Consider the following 17,415-nt stretch of genomic DNA (forward strand, 5'->3'; position numbering starts at 1 on the left):
TTAAATAAGTTAAAATATTCGAATTCATACATGATGATACAAGGTGATATCTATCAAAAAATGGGAGGGGTGTTAGCGTAATTATAACCCAAAACTTACACCATTATTAACATTGAATTGAAAGAGTCTCCTTGACAAAAATATGTAGAGAAGAATAAGGAATCACCGCACACACATAACGGTTCACCTCTCTTTTCTCTCAAAACCACCACCTCTACCATTGTCTCTATCTATAAAATGGCCTCCCTATACCTGTATTCACCGCAACACACCAACAACACACCACAACACACACACCAAGAGGATCCTAACAACAACCCCAAAACCAAAAATAATGGCAAAGGCCGTCGCCCTCCTCGCCCTCTGCGTCTTGGCCTTCGCCACCATCGCCCAATCCCACGAAGAGGTATTCAACGTCGAGGGTAAGGTCTATTGCGACACATGTCGTGTCATGTTCCCTACCAGAGTCACCCAGTACTTGGAAGGTACACCATAATACATCCTACCCTACCTATATCGTCATTTGCATTGATACATGCACACAAAAATTAATGTATAATTTGATTTTATGTTTCACTTTTTTGGGCAAGAAATGTGGATGTTGTGTTGCCATGCAAAAACACACACAGTGACAATGTGCTTTGATAGCTATATAAATGGACATAGAAAAGAGAGGCTCCACTAAAACATCTCCTTTTTTGTTTTTTAAGGTCAAATATAATTTTAAATTTTTTATTTTTAGTATATTTTTATGTTTGGTATTTTTCTTTTCATATTTTAGTTAATTTTGAAATTTACTTAAGGGTTCATTTGGGATGTCAGTTAATTTTTTAACTTTTTGATTATTTTAGCCTGTAGTTAAAAAGTCTCGTTTGTGATAGATTTTTTGGCTTTTTTAACTTTTGTCAGAGAGAAAATGAAATGATTATGAGCTGAATGTGATATTTTGTCTTATTTAGCAAAAAAATCTATTTTGTCTTTTTGTTATTAAAATAGTCAAAAAAAAAAATTAAAAGCCTAATCAAACAAAGGCTTAATCTGTATGTACATAAAAAAATAAAATATTTATAAAGAAATATGGAAAAAAATTAAAAATTCAAAAAAAAAAACACACAAAAATGCTCTATAGTAAATTTTTTAAAGATTTCTTTAGATCCATCTAAAAAAAAAATAATTAATTAAAATATTTTTAAAAATTAAAAAATTTCAAAAACTCAAAAGGTACAATTTTTTTTACTAGCATAAAACAGAGAATGAAATAGATGATATGTGCTTATTCCTATGCAGGTGCTGAGGTGGAACTGAGATGCAGGGCCATTGAGAATGGCACAGTGACCTACTCAGTCTCCGGAAGAAGCGGAGCTGGTGGTTGCTACAGCCTGAAAGTCCACGGCGACCACCAGGACGAGATCTGCGACGTTGTGGTTGTGTCGAGCCCCGACCCCAGCTGCAACGAAATCGTCTCTGAGATCGACAGTACCAGGCTGTGCCTCACCCATAACAGCGGCATTGAATCTGCTGTTCGCTATGCCAACCCCATCGGATTCGTCAAGACTGAGGCTCTCACCGACTGTGCCGAGGTGCTCGATGAGCTTAGTTTCGTCCCAATTGAGCTCCAGCACTAATTGAAGAGGTGACTAAGGCTTTTGCCATGAATAAGGAACACTCGTGGCTTCTTTTTTATTTATTTCTTTTCTTTCTTCTCCTCCTCCTCTCCCGTATGTGTGTGATGTGATGAACTTTGTTTGAGCAGTAATGCAATATGTAACAGTGATGTGTGACGAAGTGTATTTGTAGGGGAGAAGTTTATATTAATAAAATGTGTTTTGGTGCGTCAAAGCGTATTTGTATATCTTTTATATATATATATATATATATATATGTTAGAGGAATGGATTTCACTATTAATTTCCGGTAAATTTGAGCTTTTATTAATATAGGTCCCACACCTCGATTTGGATGGGTCCAAGTGGCAACACGTTCCTTGCCATGTGGTGAACAAGAATATATACTCAGGTGGTCGAAACCATTTACGAGTGAATGAGAAATTGATACTGTAGTAAGCCTCATAAACATGAAATGTTTTGTGTGGTTCCCTTGAGTTGGTATCTAAAACCTTGTCCCACATAGGAAACTTAGAATAGTTTCAAAAGTGTTTATAAGCTCTAAGTTGGAGACCTTGGGTTGGGCCCCAAGGGGTACCCAAGTTTTGTAGGAGGAGGAGTTATGGACAAACCCAAATCCATCACCACACGCGCGCGCCGCCGTCCGTCCGGCCGGGCCGAGGCGGGCGCGGGTGTGGGTATGGGTCTAACCCGTCCTTTATTTTTACTCCGAAATTATTTGAATTTTTCCAAATAATTTTCAGCGGGAAAAGGAAGTATAAAACTGAAAGTTTGAATTTAAATTTTTCGGTTTCTCCTTCTCCAACAGTTGCGTCTTAACCTTGTGACGGTTCTTTCCAATGGGCATCTATTCCGGTTTAGGCACTTCCCTGCCTATATATATATCAATCCTCCATTCCAGATAAAAGAGATATATAGTTTTTCCCGTAACCAGTCTTCTCCTTTTTCCCTGTTTCATACATTCTTCATTTTGTATCTGGTGTGAGTTCGAAATACCACAGCCTGGTTCGCTGTACAATCAGTTTGCAGTGCTGCATCTGTTTGGGGTGATTGTTGAATCCTGGAGACAGGACGTCCGTAATTCTCAAGCACCTAGGAGAGGACGAATTTCTGTCTTAAAGACACAGTGTCCAAACACTGGCCTCAATCACAACATTTGATTTAAGTTTGATTCTGAAGAAAGTTGTAAGTGTTCACTAAGTCTTGTGTTTATTCATTATCTGTTTTGTTATTCTATTAAGATTATCTGTTCTGTTTTATTATTCTGTTAAATTAACTATTATTGAACTAATTTTTGGATAACAAGTTTAAGACAGAAATTATCTTTTGCTTTAGTTGCTGTTTTACGTGTTAGATTCCAGTATATATGTTCTTCGGTTTAAAACAAAAACAAAATTTAATTTACAGCATTTTGAAGTAGTCTGTGTGTTTATCTTCTAGACAGAATAATAAAATAGTCTGAGTATAGATTCCAATTTATTTGGGATCCACTGGTGAATGATAACATTTTGAGTGGTTGTTTTATTCTTTATTTCATAACTGCAGAAAGTTACGTTTTATCACATGCCTGTTGAACAACATGTTTTTCTTTATTTTATTAGAGCACTGGTACCTTTATCACATGCCATGTGTGTTGATAAGTTTTTTAATATATGAGTAGTCTGTTTGTTTCTGGTTTTTTCTTTTCTTTTTTATTTTTTTTTGTTTAAACAAATTCGTAGTGCTATTATATTTGGTTATCCATTTATTTGGTTTCATGGAGCATGATTAGTTTTGTTGTTAACCAGAAAAGATATATACAGAATGTAAATCAAACAGACATGTTGTACTGTTTTTAAATAAGAATAAATTTTTGTATATAATTAATTTTTCTTTAATACACAGTATATGCTCTATAATTCTTGTTTTATTTAGTCATATTCTGTTGGTCTTTATATTTTGATTAATTTGATAAGATAATTCATTTGGTGAAATTAATCGATTCTCTTAAACAGTTTGTTTGTTTGATTTAGTTTATGCTACTTATTTTGTCTGTTTCCAATAAATATATATACTTGATCTCCTCATATTTATTTGTTTATTTTCATATAGAATATTTTGTTATAGAATTTTGTAAGATTATTTATTCTTTTGGAAAATAATTTCTGTTTAATTAAATTGTTTTATTAATCAGAAAGATGGCAACTGAGAGTACTGTTGTTACTCCTAATCCCATTGTACCTCCACCGGTGGTTTCTATTCCGGTTGTTACTCCTGCTCTGACTCATGGCCCGGGTCATGGACATGTTCCAGTGAACCATGGGGAAAAACCTGAAAAATTCAGTGGTACCGATTTTAAAAGGTGGCAACAAAAAATGTTATTTTATTTAACCACCCTGAATTTGGCAAGGTTTTTACGAGAAGATGCGCCAACATTGAAAGAAGATGAGAGTGATGCGCAAGTTGTCGCTGCAGTAGATGCATGGAAACATGCAGACTTTCTCTGCAGGAACTATATCCTCAATGGATTGGACAACACACTTTACAATGTGTATAGTCCGATCAAAACAGCAAAAACGTTGTGGGATTCCTTGGATCGCAAATATAAGACGGAAGATGCAGGAACAAAGAAATTTGTTGTTGGTCGCTTCCTGGATTTTAAGATGGTGGATTCCAAGACGGTGATCAGTCAAGTCCAAGATCTACAACTTATCTTGCATGAAATTCATGCAGAAGGTATGTCTCTAAGTGAGTCTTTTCAGGTAGCAGCTATGATTGAGAAATTACCGCTATCTTGGAAGGATTTCAAGAATTATTTAAAGCACAAACGCAAAGAGATGTCACTGGAGGACTTGATTGTTCGGTTGAGGATTGAAGAAGACAACCGTGGGTCTGAGAAGAAAAATGGGCGTCATCCCATGGAGGCCAAGGCTAATGTGGTGGAACAGAAGCCTAAGCACAACAGTAAGAAGAGGAAGTATCCTGGTGAGAGTTCAAAACGTAGCTCTGGTTCAAAGACAAGTGAAATTCAAAACTTCACAGGCAAATGCTATGTGTGTAACAAGCAAGGACATCGTGCCAAAGATTGTTACAAGCGTCGGACTCAACGAACCATGAAAAAGAAACCTGCTCAAGCCAACATAACAGAGGAGGAAAATCTTTGTGCAATGATTTCAGGATTACATGTGTCTGGTATGGTGTCTGAAGTAAATTTGGTAAGCAACCCCAAAACATGGTGGGTGGACACAGGTGCTACACGTCACATTTGCTCTGAGAAAAAGATGTTCTCCACATATCAAATGGTAGATAACGAGGAACAACTTTATATGGGCAATTCTTCTACCTCCAAGGTTGAAGGCAAGGGACAAGTAGTACTCAAGATGACATCAGGCAAAGAGCTTACTTTGAAAGAAGTCCTGCATGTACCAGAAATTCGAAAGAACCTGGTATCAGGATCATTGCTGAGCAAGAACGGGTTTCGCCTTGTGTTTGAATCTGACAAATTTGTACTCACTAAAAATGGGATGTATGTGGGGAAAGGATACTTGAGCGATGGGCTCTTTAAACTAAATGTAATGACTGTGGTTCCTATTTCTAATAAGAATAACACATCTTCTGCTTACTTTGTGGAGTCTTTATATAGTTGGCATGGTAGATTAGGACATGTTAATTATGGTACCTTGCGTAGATTAATTAACTTAGAATATCTACCTAAAGTTCATATTGTTGCAAATCATAAGTGTGAAGTATGTGTTGAATCAAAATTGACTAAGGCATCTTTTAAGTCAATTAAAAGAAATACTGCACCTCTGGATCTAATCCATAGTGATATATGTGATTTGAAATTTGTTCAAACACGAGGAGGGAAAAAATATTTCATCACCTTTATTGATGATAGCACTCGGTACTGCTATGTATACTTGTTGCGAAGCAAAGATGAAGCCTTAGAAAAATTCATAGAATTTAAGGCTGAGGTAGAGAATCAACTTGGCAAGAAAATAAAAGCTATAAGGAGTGACAGAGGTGGTGAATATGAAGCACCATTTGGTGACTTATGTTCACAATTAGGGATAATACATCAAACCACTGCACCTTATACACCTCAGCAAAATGGAGTTGCTGAGCGGAAAAATCGCACTTTGAAAGAAATGATGAATGCCATGTTAATTAGTTCAGGGTTACCTCAGAATTTGTGGGGGGAAGCTATTCTTTCCGCTAATTATATTCTCAATAAAATTCCTCATAAGAAGTCTAATAAAACACCCTATGAACTGTGGAAAGGTCGAAAGCCTTCCTACAAATACTTGAAAGTGTGGGGGTGTTTGGCTAAGGTAGCAATACCAGAACCGAAAAAGGTTAAAATTGGACCTAAGACTGTTGATTGTATTTTCATAGGATATGCAAACAACAGCAGTGCCTATCGGTTTTTGGTACATAAAAGTGAGGACATAGAGATTCATGTCAATACAATTATCGAGTCTAGGAATGCATCATTCTTTGAAAATGTGTTTCCTTGTAAATTGACACAAGAGCCTAAAAGGACATATGATGCTGCTTTTGACAATGATCAAAGGCAAGTTGAGGAAAACCCAGAGGAAAAAATCGAGGAGGAACCCAGACGTAGTAAAAGAGCTAGGACGGAAAAAACTTTCGGTCCTGATTTCTTATCATACTTACTGGAAGAGGAGCCTCGAACTTTCAAAGAAGCAATGTCCACTCCTGAAGCTCCTTCCTGGAAAGAAGCTATCAATAGTGAAATTGAATCAATTCTGCAAAATCATACTTGGGAATTGGTGGATCTTCCACCAGGCTGTAAGCCTCTTGGTTACAAGTGGATTTTTAAAAGAAAGATGAAGCCGGATGGTTCAATTGATAAATACAAGGCGAGACTTGTAGTTAAAGGTTACAGGCAAACTGAAGGAGTAGATTATTTTGATACTTACTCACCTGTAACAAGAATAACGTCTATTCGAATGTTAATAGCTATTGCAGCTTTGAATAATCTTGAGATCCATCAAATGGATGTTAAGACTGCATTCTTGAATGGCGATCTGAATGAGGAAATTTACATGGAACAACCAGAAGGGTTCGTGGTTCCAGGGCAAGAGAAAAAAGTGTGCAAACTTGTGAAGTCTCTTTACGGTCTAAAACAAGCACCTAAACAATGGCATGAAAAATTTGACAATGTAATGATGTCAAATGGCTTTAAAATTAATGAATGTGATAAATGTGTTTATGTGAGAAACACAGAAAAGGGATATGTCATTGTTTGCCTATATGTAGATGATATGCTCATCCTTGGTAGTAATAATGATATGATCAAAGCTACCAAGAAGATGTTGAACTCTAAGTTTGACATAAAAGATATGGGAATAGCAGATGTTATACTTGGAATAAAAATTACAAAGACATCTGAAGGATATACTTTGTCACAAGGACATTATGTTGATAAAATACTTGAGAAATTTAACAAGCATGACGATCGTCTCGCTAAGACCCCTATAGATGCTAATCTTCATTTGATGAAGAATATGGGTGAAGGTGTATCACAAGTAGAATACTCCCGGATCATCGGAAGTTTAATGTACCTTATGAACTGCACTCGTCCAGATTTAACATATGCAGTTAGCAGATTAAGCAGGTATACTAGCAATCCAGGAACAGACCACTGGACAGCAATAGTTAGGGTACTTAGATATCTAAAGTATACTCGAAACTATGGGCTGAACTATATGAGATATCCAGCAGTTTTAGAAGGTTATAGTGACGCTAATTGGATATCAGACACTAAAGACTCTAAATCTACCAGTGGTTATGTCTTTACATTGGGAGGCGCAGCAGTCTCATGGAAATCATCCAAACAGACATGCATCGCAAGGTCCACAATGGAGTCCGAATTTATTGCTTTAGATAAAGCAGGTGAAGAAGGAGAGTGGCTTCGTCAATTTCTAGAGGATATCCCAATGTGGCCAAAACCTGTGCCAGCCATTTGCATTCATTGCGATAGTCAAGCAGCAATGGCAAGAGCACAAAATAATATGTATAACGGTAAGTCTCGTCATATTCGACGTAGACATAATACTGTTAGGCAACTGCTCTCAAATGGAGTGATCTCCATTGAGTACATAAGGTCAAGAGATAATATCGCGGATCCATTAACCAAAGGTTTGACCAGAGAGCAAGTTTTAAGATCATCGAGGGGAATGGGTTTAAAGCCTTTTAACTAAAGAGTCGTCATAATGGCAACCCAACCTAGTTGACTGGAGATCCCAAAATCTAGGTTCAAAGGGACAACCGAATTATGTGTGACTCATTAGTATCACTAAGGGAAACTTTTTCCTACCCTTTCCTATGATGACATAGTGATGTCTGCAGCGCTAATCAGGTTAAGCTTTGCTTTTAATGATATTCATAGCTTGGAAATCCAAGTGGGGTATAGCAGAATACTCTTAATGAAAATCACCTATATGAGTGTGAACTGGGCCGGTTCAATGAGAATTGATAAAAGGCTGAATTCTCTAGAGCACTCAGGAAAACCAGGTATTGTCCAGGGCCAAAATGGGCACAACCGATAGAACCAGATTGTGTAAGAAAATAAAACTGTGTGACAGACTGTTGTCTCGGTTTACACCAATGGCAGAGTAGTTCAAGACATCATGTTCACTAATCAGCCAGTAAACCTGATCGTCTTTCACAAGGGAAGGTTCAAAGTCAAAAGCTACCTATCCTGTGCAGGATATTTTCAGTTTTGTACTCTCAGTGTCTGCATGTTGTTGCATTTTTCGTTTTCAATTTCATTCATGTGGGGGATTGTTAGAGGAATGGATTTCACCATTAATTTCCGGTAAATTTGAGCTTTTATTAATATAGGTCCCACACCTCGATTTGGATGGGTCCAAGTGGCAACACGTTCCTTGCCATGTGGTGAACAAGAATATATACTCAGGTGGTCGAAACCATTTACGAGTGAATGAGAAATTGATACCGTAGTAAGCCTCATAAACATGAAATGTTTTGTGTGGTTCCCTTGAGTTGGTATCTAAAACCTTGTCCCACATAGGAAACTTAGAATAGTTTCAAAAGTGTTTATAAGCTCTAAGTTGGAGACCTTGGGTTGGGCCCCAAGGGGTACCCAAGTTTTGTAGGAGGAGGAGTTATGGACAAACCCAAATCCATCACCACACGCGCGCGCCGCCGCCGCCGTCCGTCCGGCCGGGTCGGGGCGGGCGCGGGTGTGGGTATGGGTCTAACCCGTCTTTTATTTTTACTCCGAAATTATTTGAATTTTTCCAAATAATTTTCAGCGGGAAAAGGAAGTATAAAACTGAAAGTTTGAATTTAAATTTTTCGGTTTCTCCTTCTCCAACAGTTGCGTCTCAACCTTGTGACGGTTCTTTCCAATGGGCATCTATTCCGGTTTAGGCACTTCCCTGCCTATATATATATCAATCCTCCATTCCAGATAAAAGAGATATATAGTTTTTCCCGTAACCAGTCTTCTCCTTTTTCCCTGTTTCATACATTCTTCATTTTGTATCTGGTGTGAGTTCGAAATACCACAGCCTGGTTCGCTGTACAATCAGTTTGCAGTGCTGCATCTGTTTGGGGTGATTGTTGAATCCTGGAGACAGGACGTCCGTAATTCTCAAGCACCTAGGAGAGGACGAATTTCTGTCTTAAAGACACAGTGTCCAAACACTGGCCTCAATCACAACATTTGATTTAAGTTTGATTCTGAAGAAAGTTGTAAGTGTTCACTAAGTCTTGTGTTTATTCATTATCTGTTTTGTTATTCTATTAAGATTATCTGTTCTGTTTTATTATTCTGTTAAATTAACTATTATTGAACTAATTTTTGGATAACAATATATATATTAGTGGCTGATACGCGTAATACGTGTGCAATTCAGATAAATTATAGTTGTGTATTTGTGTGACAAAGTGTATATGTATATTTTATATATATATATATATATATATATATATATATATATATATATTTATGTATTAGTGGGTGACACGCGTAATACATATGCAATTTAAATAAATAAATATAAAAATTAATAATAAAGAGTGTTCTTGAATGAAACTTAAGGTCTTAAATTCAAATATTACCCACATTTTTTACTAATATTTTTTTATTTTAGGATAGAAAAATTTGTTACGTGACAGAAGAAAAAGTCACTACACTATTAAATATCAAGTCATGTATTCACATATATAATAATATAGATATATACAAATATATATATATATATATATATTTAAATTAATAAATGGTGTGCATTGTCGTTCTGAATTAGATAATAAATAGAAAATTGCAAAGTAAGCTTAGAGTCCATTCAGGATCATGACGTACTTTTTTAAAACAAAATTGTGTTACTATACTTATTGATTAAATTAAATGCACGGATTTGATACAATAGCAACTTCTAATATATTGGATTGTTTGCTTCTAAAAAGTAATTTGCTCTCTGTCACATGCACTCACAATTATAAAATCTTGTATTTAATAATTTTTACAATGAGAGAATTAGATGGTGTAATTGTAAATACATGAAGATAAAGTGACACGAAATTTTTGAATACAGAAAATCTCAGTCTAATAAACAACTTGTCAAAAGACAATGGTTTTGGCTATGTGATAAAAAAATCACTGGTGAAAAAGTATATTGGATTATCAAAATTAAGATTTGTGAGGATGTATTTTCTGAATACCAACACGTGACAAGGTGATGCTGACGTGTCAGCCGAGGTGCCACGTGTTCTAGTTGCGAGGCCGAGGTGATCTCGGTAAGGCCGAGGTTATCTCCGAAAATATCGGAATCCGAGATAAGAGGATAAAAGATAAGGGACAAGAGTCCTAGGATAAAGAGGAGACTTTGCTAAGATAAGGATAAAGCTCTTAGGGAGTTTATCTTTATCTCTTGTGAAATCCAAAGTAAGCACTGAATGGGAGTCCATAGAAGTCAGGCTTCTAATGGGATTAGGATTGAGTTGGCTATAAAAGAAAGGCACCCCCATGGGTCTAAGGTATGCTTTTTATGTTTAAACTTGTGAGTTTAGCACTTGATTATCTTTGAGAGATATACTGACTTGATCGTCGAAGTGCCCCCAGGTGGAAGAGCCACCGCCGGAGCCTTTTCTTTCTGTTACAGGTTAGCTGAAGCCATCTATTCTGCCAGTGCTTTTCCAGCTGATTACTAAGCGGGCAGTGTGGTCAGAAAATCACCCACACAATTTGGCGCCGTCTGTGGGAAAGAAAGAAGAATAGATGGCCAGTAACGGACAGAAGAAAAACATTGGGGGCGACACTCCTGCTAGGAGTGGCAGACCAATTGACCTTGACATTGAAGGAGACAACCACAATATAGAAACTCATGACCAGGGCCACGGAGAAAAAGACGTCGGCCAGGAGGGAAACACTTCGAAGAGGACAGACCAAGGCAAGTACTATCACAAAGATAACCTTCAAGTATGGAGGGATAGGCGCCTACGGAGGGATGAGGTAGTAAAAGAATTGGCAAACAAGTTGGCAGACCTACAGTCGGTCGTCAACTTCATAATGCAAAACAATGTCATGCAGCCACCATACCCGCTGCAAGATACCCCGATGCCAGCAACTAATACCCAGAAGGGAGAAGGAAGAACAATTCCCGAAGTCCCTCAGCACACCAGGAGCGGAAGGCACTCTCACCGACCTTCCAGGGACGTCGAACGAGAGGAGCCGAGACGAGAGGAGTCCCGAAGAACGTATCACACGAAGGACCCAGAGCCCAAAGAACATCGGCATGTTCAAGGGCAGGCGCTCTGCTTTGACACAACACATGGAGAGAGATCAAAACGAGCCCACCACGAGGCTGAAAGTAGTGTGCCAAAAAGATTGAAGTCCAAAGATAGCCGAGCTCCAGGGAGGAGTAAAGAAGACTTGAGAGATTACCTCAAGAGGAAACAACAGAATGCTGAAGCCGAGGCAACATCCCCGGTTAAGCCAAAGACACCATTCTCGGTAGAACTGGACAAATTTGAAGCACCAAAAAGATTCAGTATGCCGAGGTTCCAAATATATGATGGTAAGTCAGATCCCAACTTTCACGTTGGACTATACCTGAATTCAATGGCGTTATATAGTGGGAACGAGCCGTTGCTCTGCAAAGTATTCCCCTCATTCTTCGGGGAAATTGTATCAGATTGGTTCCATAAACTACCGAAGGGAAGCGTAAAAACTTGGGAAGGCCTGGCCGAGATGTTTGTGGCCAGGTTTGTGACAAATAAACTACAGCCCTTGAGGGTCGACGCACTGATGGCTTTAAAAATCACCAAGGACGAAGGCCTTAGGGCCTACGCAAAAAGGTACTACGAGGTGTTCAATCGAATACCTGATTGGAAACAAGAGGTGGCGGTCGTGTCCTTCAAGAACGGCCTGAAAGATGACTGCCGACTACGGAAATCTTTGGCAAAGACACTGCCAAAAAACATGAAAGAACTCATGGCGAGAATCGAGAAGTACGCCAGAGCCGAGGAGGATGCGTCGGGAAATAAAGAAACAAAGCAGGAGAAAGGAAACGGCCCGCCGAAGCGAAGTCGAGGTAACAACGAACAGACCAAACAATAAACGGAATTGAAGGCTAAACAGGCAGTAACGACTATATTTCGAGTCCTGATCCACAAAGTCTTGGATCAAATACGAAACCAACCCTATTTTAGAGGACCGACAAGAACACTAGGGGAATTTATGGGAAGAAACGTCGGTAGGTGTTGCGCTTACTACAATGAAGAAGGGCACCCAACTCAGGGCTGCAGAGCCCTAAAAGCTCACTTAGAAGACTTGGTAAGGCAAGGACATCTGAGGGACCTTATTGATGAGGCCAGGACTAGAGAAGAACAGGCAAGATTGCCTCAAGCACCAGCAGCTCCGCCTCCTCCAGCACAGCAACCACCCGCAGGAGGACCACTGGTGGTTAACGTAATTCACTCAAAGGTGAACGAAAACGACATACGAGGGGAAACCCAGAAGGTAAAACACCTACAACACGTGAACCAGGTTGGACATAAAAGACCTCGGCCTGAAGAATACCAGAGACCGACGATAGCCTTCACTGAAGCCGACCTAGAGATGGTCCAGCATCCACATAATGATGCCTTGGTAGTATCCTTCCAGGTTGGGGAGTGCCAAGTGAAACGCATCCTGATTGATCAAGGCAGCTCTTGCGACATCATGTATGTTAGATGTTACAAAGAGCTGGGCCTTCATCCTGATGACTTGGAGCAATCCAATGGCCCGATGGTCGGCTTCAATGGAACGCCGACGTGGCCGCTGGGCGCAACAAGCTTGGAAGTACAAGCTAGCACTAAGAAGATCAGGACAGAATTCATGGTGATTGACACACCTTCGCCATACAATATCATCTTGGGAAGGCCATGGTTGCATGCAATGGGGGCAGTTCCCTCAACATTGCATCAACTACTGCGGTTCCTAACAGTGCATGGGATTGAAGAAGTCAGAGAAGATCAACTGTAGGCAAAGAATTGCTCCATGGCAGCAATGAAATCCACCTGCAATATTCGAGAACCAGAAAAGGCAGAAATTAAAGATGAGGACGTCGAAGTCCTAAAAGACGTCGGCAAAGAACCATCCGAGAAAAGCGAAGAGGCATTGAAGAAAATCTTCGTCCAGGATGGGGATGAAGAACGCTTCTTTCTTCTCGGATCGGGCTTAGCCGAAGAAGAGGAAAAAGAGTTGGAGACTTTTCTAAGAGCCAACATTGAGGTGTTCGCCTGGACACCTTACAAAATGCCTGGCATCGACCCCGAGGTCACTTGCCACAGACTGAACGTCGACAGGTCGGCAAAACCTGTGATTCAACGAGCCAAAAGACCAACGTTGATGCACGTCGAAGTAGTAGAGGAAGAAGTGGACAGACTTCTGGAGGCCGGGGCCATCGGAGAAGTTCATTACCCGACATGGCTATCCAACACAATAGTGGTAAAGAAGAAGAACGATAAATGGAGGGTCTGCGTAGATTTTACAAGCCTGAACAAAGCTTGTCCCAAAGACAGCTTTCCTCTACCTAAGATTAACCAGTTGGTAGACGCCACATCCGGACATGGAAGGATGAGCTTCCTGGACGCTTACAGAGGATACCACCAGATAGCCATGTACCCCCCAGACGAGGAGAAGACAGCGTTTATCACCCTGAAAGGGCTGTATTGTTACAAGGTAATGTCTTTTGGGTTGAAAAACGCAGAAGGAACTTACCAAAGGTTAGTAACCAAGATGTTCAAAAACCTGATTGGCCAAACAGTAGAAGTCTACATCGACGACATGGTCGTGAAGACCAAGGAACCAAAGGGCCATCTTGCCGACCTAAAAAAGGTCTTTGATATACTCAAAACATACCGGCTCCGACTCAACGCATCGAAGTGCGCGTTTGGAGTTGGATCAGGTAAATTTTTGGGGTACCTGGTAATAAGAAAGGGCATTGAGGCCAGCCCAGATCAAATCAAGGCCATCCTAGAGCTGAAAAGCCTGACGTCGGCAAAACAGGTTCAAATGCTTACTGGAAGGGCCGCAGCCCTAAACAGGTTCATAAGCCGAAGCTCAGACAAATGTAAACCTTTCTTCAACCTGGTGAAGAAGGCTACGGACTTCCTATGGACTGAGGAATGTAAGGCCGCCTTGGCCGACCTAAAGAAATATCTGACCACGGCTCCAGTCCTCTCAACACCTGAACCTGGGGAAGAACTGTTTTTGTACTTAGCAGTTTCAAAACACGCGATAAGTGTCGTGCTAATCCGAGAGGAAAAAGGGGAGCAAAAGGCTGTTTATTATGTAAGCAAAACCTTGGCCGACGCAGAAACAAGGTACCTACCACTAGAGAAACTAATGCTGGCCTTAGTAATGGCTTCAAAGAAGCTAAACCATTACTTTCAAGTGCACAAGATTATAGTGTTAACAGAGCACCCACTAAAGTCCTTGCTACAACAAGGAGACTTAACTGAAAGAATAGCAAGATGGGCAGTGGCCTTGGGCCAGTACGACCTGGAGTTCAGACCAAGAACAGCAATTAAGGGCCAAGTTTTGGCCGACTTCGTGGCCGAATTCACACCAGAATCCATCGAACATCAGGCTCCGTTGAGCCAAGATGAACAATGTCCAAGCAAATAAGGAGAAGCCCAGCCAAAGGCAAAAGAACAAGAAAAGGAAAAACTCAAACCCTGCAGCATTTACATCGGCAACTCCTTTCGCCTATTTGTCGATGGGAGTTCAAACCGGCAAGGAGCAGGGGCAGGAGTAGTGTTAATATCTCTTGATGGGGAGATATTGGAACAGTCTATTCGATTGGGGTTCAAGGCCTCAAACAATGAGGCAGAATACGAAGCACTGATTGCAGGACTAAAGCTAGCAGAAGCAGATGAGGTAATAATTTTTTGTGATTCACAACTTATAGTAAATCAAACAACAGGAGAGTTTGCAACCCGAGATGAGAGAATGTCGGCATACGCAAAGGAAGTCATCAGGCTGGCAGCCTTGTTTCGCAACTGCCGACTACTTCACGTCAGTCAAGATGATAACAACCACGCCGACGCGTTGGCCAACTTGGCAAGCTCAATGCAAACTAGAAAAACAAGAACAATAATGATCGACTATCTGTCAAGCTCGAGCATAGACCAGCTGATCACAGAGCAAGAAGCAATGTGTGTGGACTTGGGACCAAGCTGGATGAATGCAATTATTGCATTAAGAAGGAAAGCTGCCAGAAGACCATAAGGAGGCACACAAGATCAGATTGAAGTCGGCAAGATTTAGTCTGACAGCGGACGGACATCTCTACAGAAGGTCCTTCACTGGACCCCTTTTAAGGTGCATACACCCTTTGCAGGTGGAAGATTTTCTATACGAAATTCATGAAGGGATTTGTGGAAGCCACGCTGGGGCAGATCATTAGCTCACAGGGCCATTACCCAGGGATAATGGTGGCCCTACATGCAAAAAAATGCAGAAGCCTACGTGAAGAAGTGTGAACAATGCCAAAGGTTCGCACCTTTGATACACCAGCCAGCTGCTGACCTGAACTCTGTATCCAGTCCATGGCCATTTGCCCAATGGGGCATGGATCTCATTGGGCAGTTACCCAAGCAACTAGGCAAAGGAAGTACTTACTGATAGCAACAAATTACTTCACGAAGTGGATAGAAGCGGAACCTCTTGCCAAAATCCGAGATATGGACGTCAAGAATTTCATATGGAGAAACATTATCACCAGATTTGGTATTCCAAGAGCAATAGTTGCCGACAACGGAACGCAGTTTGACAGCAAACTTATCAAGAACTTCTGTGCGAAATTTAAGATAAAGAATTATTTTTCAATACCAAGTTTTTCCCAAAGCAATGGGCAAGCCGAAGCATCCAACAAAGTAATTCTGGACGGAATAAAGAAGAGACTGCAGGCAGCAAAAGGAAAATAGGTATACGAGTTGCCCAATGTACTCTGGGCATATCGAACTACGCCGAGAAGATCAACAGGGGAAACCCACTTTGCCATGGCCTACGGCACAGAAGCAGTTATCCCACTGGAGGTCGGCATCCCAAGAATCAGAACCTAGGAAGTAGAGAATGGAACTAATGGCATACTTCTAGCGCAAGATCTGGATCTCTTAGAAGAAAGAAGGGAAAAAGCTGCAATTCAGCTCGCATCATACCAGCAGCAGCTTACTAGAGCTTACAATAAGAAGGTCAATCCAAGGGATTTTCAGGTTGGCAACCTAGTTCTAAGAAAAGTTGTTGGCAACAAGAAGGATCCCAGAGAGGGCAAGCTTGGCCCAAACTGGGAAGGGCCCTACAGAATCACTTCGGTATTGGGCAATGGAGCATACAGACTTGAAGACAATGAGGGCAAAGCATTGCCAAGACCCTGGAACACTTGTAATTTGAAATTTTTCTATCATTAAATGTTCCTTGTTATTTCTTACCAACATCAACAATAAAATTTTAGCAAAGTTCTCCAAAGACTTGTAAATTGATAAAAGATGCATAATGATTGTTTCTGAAATAATGAGAACCCAAGTGGAACTCAGGTTCACATTGGGGGCAGAGAGAAGACAGTAATGCTTAACGCTTGTTGAAATTTGTAGCAATTTACAAGTTGAAGTTAAGCTGAGATAATTGTTTATCTTCACTTGTTGAAATTTGTAGCAATTTACAAGTTGAAGTTAAACCAAAGCAATGCTTAACGCTTGTTGAAATTTGTAGCAATTTACAAGTTGAAGTTAAGCTGAGATAATTGTTTATCTTCACTTGTTGAAATTTGTAGCAATTTACAAGTTGAAGTTAAACCGAAGTAATGCTTAACGCTTGTTGAAAGTTGTAGCAATTTACAAGTTGAAGTTAAGCCGAGATAATTGTTTATCTTCACTTGTTGAAATTTGTAACAATTTACAAGTTAAAGTTAAACCGAGATAATTGTTTATCTTCACTTGTTGAAATTTGTAACAATTTACAAGTTGAAGATAAATCAAAGACAAGAAACTTACCGAGGTATATCATCGGTAGGCATAGTCGAGGTGTGTCACCCCGAGAAAGTTACATAAAGGAGGAAGAGTGTACATGTGTAGAATATACTAAGTATAGAATCATGCAAAGGCAAAAAAGAAAAGACAGGAGTGAAAGCACTTAGAAAAAAAAAGTTATATTCATTCACCAAAGGGCACATCGGCCATACAAAAAACATACATTGTTCCAAAAGATAAAGAAGCAACAAAATACAAGTAAGTAAAAGAAGAACATAAAACTAAGGCTTCTCTCCTCCAG

General features: G+C 39.9%; 1 protein-coding gene across 1 annotated transcript; it reads left to right on the forward strand.

Moving 5' to 3' along the window:
- The first annotated feature begins 280 nt into the window (after positions 1-280).
- LOC114262866 (anther-specific protein LAT52) lies at positions 281-1,839 on the forward strand. Its single transcript, XM_028203281.2, has 2 exons — positions 281-485; positions 1,288-1,839. The coding sequence occupies exons 1-2, from the start codon at positions 335-337 to the stop codon at positions 1,623-1,625; spliced, it is 489 nt and encodes a 162-aa protein (XP_028059082.1). The 5' UTR covers positions 281-334; the 3' UTR covers positions 1,626-1,839.
- The last annotated feature ends 15,576 nt before the right edge of the window (positions 1,840-17,415 follow it).

Source organism: Camellia sinensis, chromosome 8 (assembly GCF_055761805.1).
Source record: "Camellia sinensis isolate YWXY chromosome 8, ASM5576180v1, whole genome shotgun sequence".
Taxonomy (NCBI): Eukaryota; Viridiplantae; Streptophyta; class Magnoliopsida; order Ericales; family Theaceae; genus Camellia; species Camellia sinensis.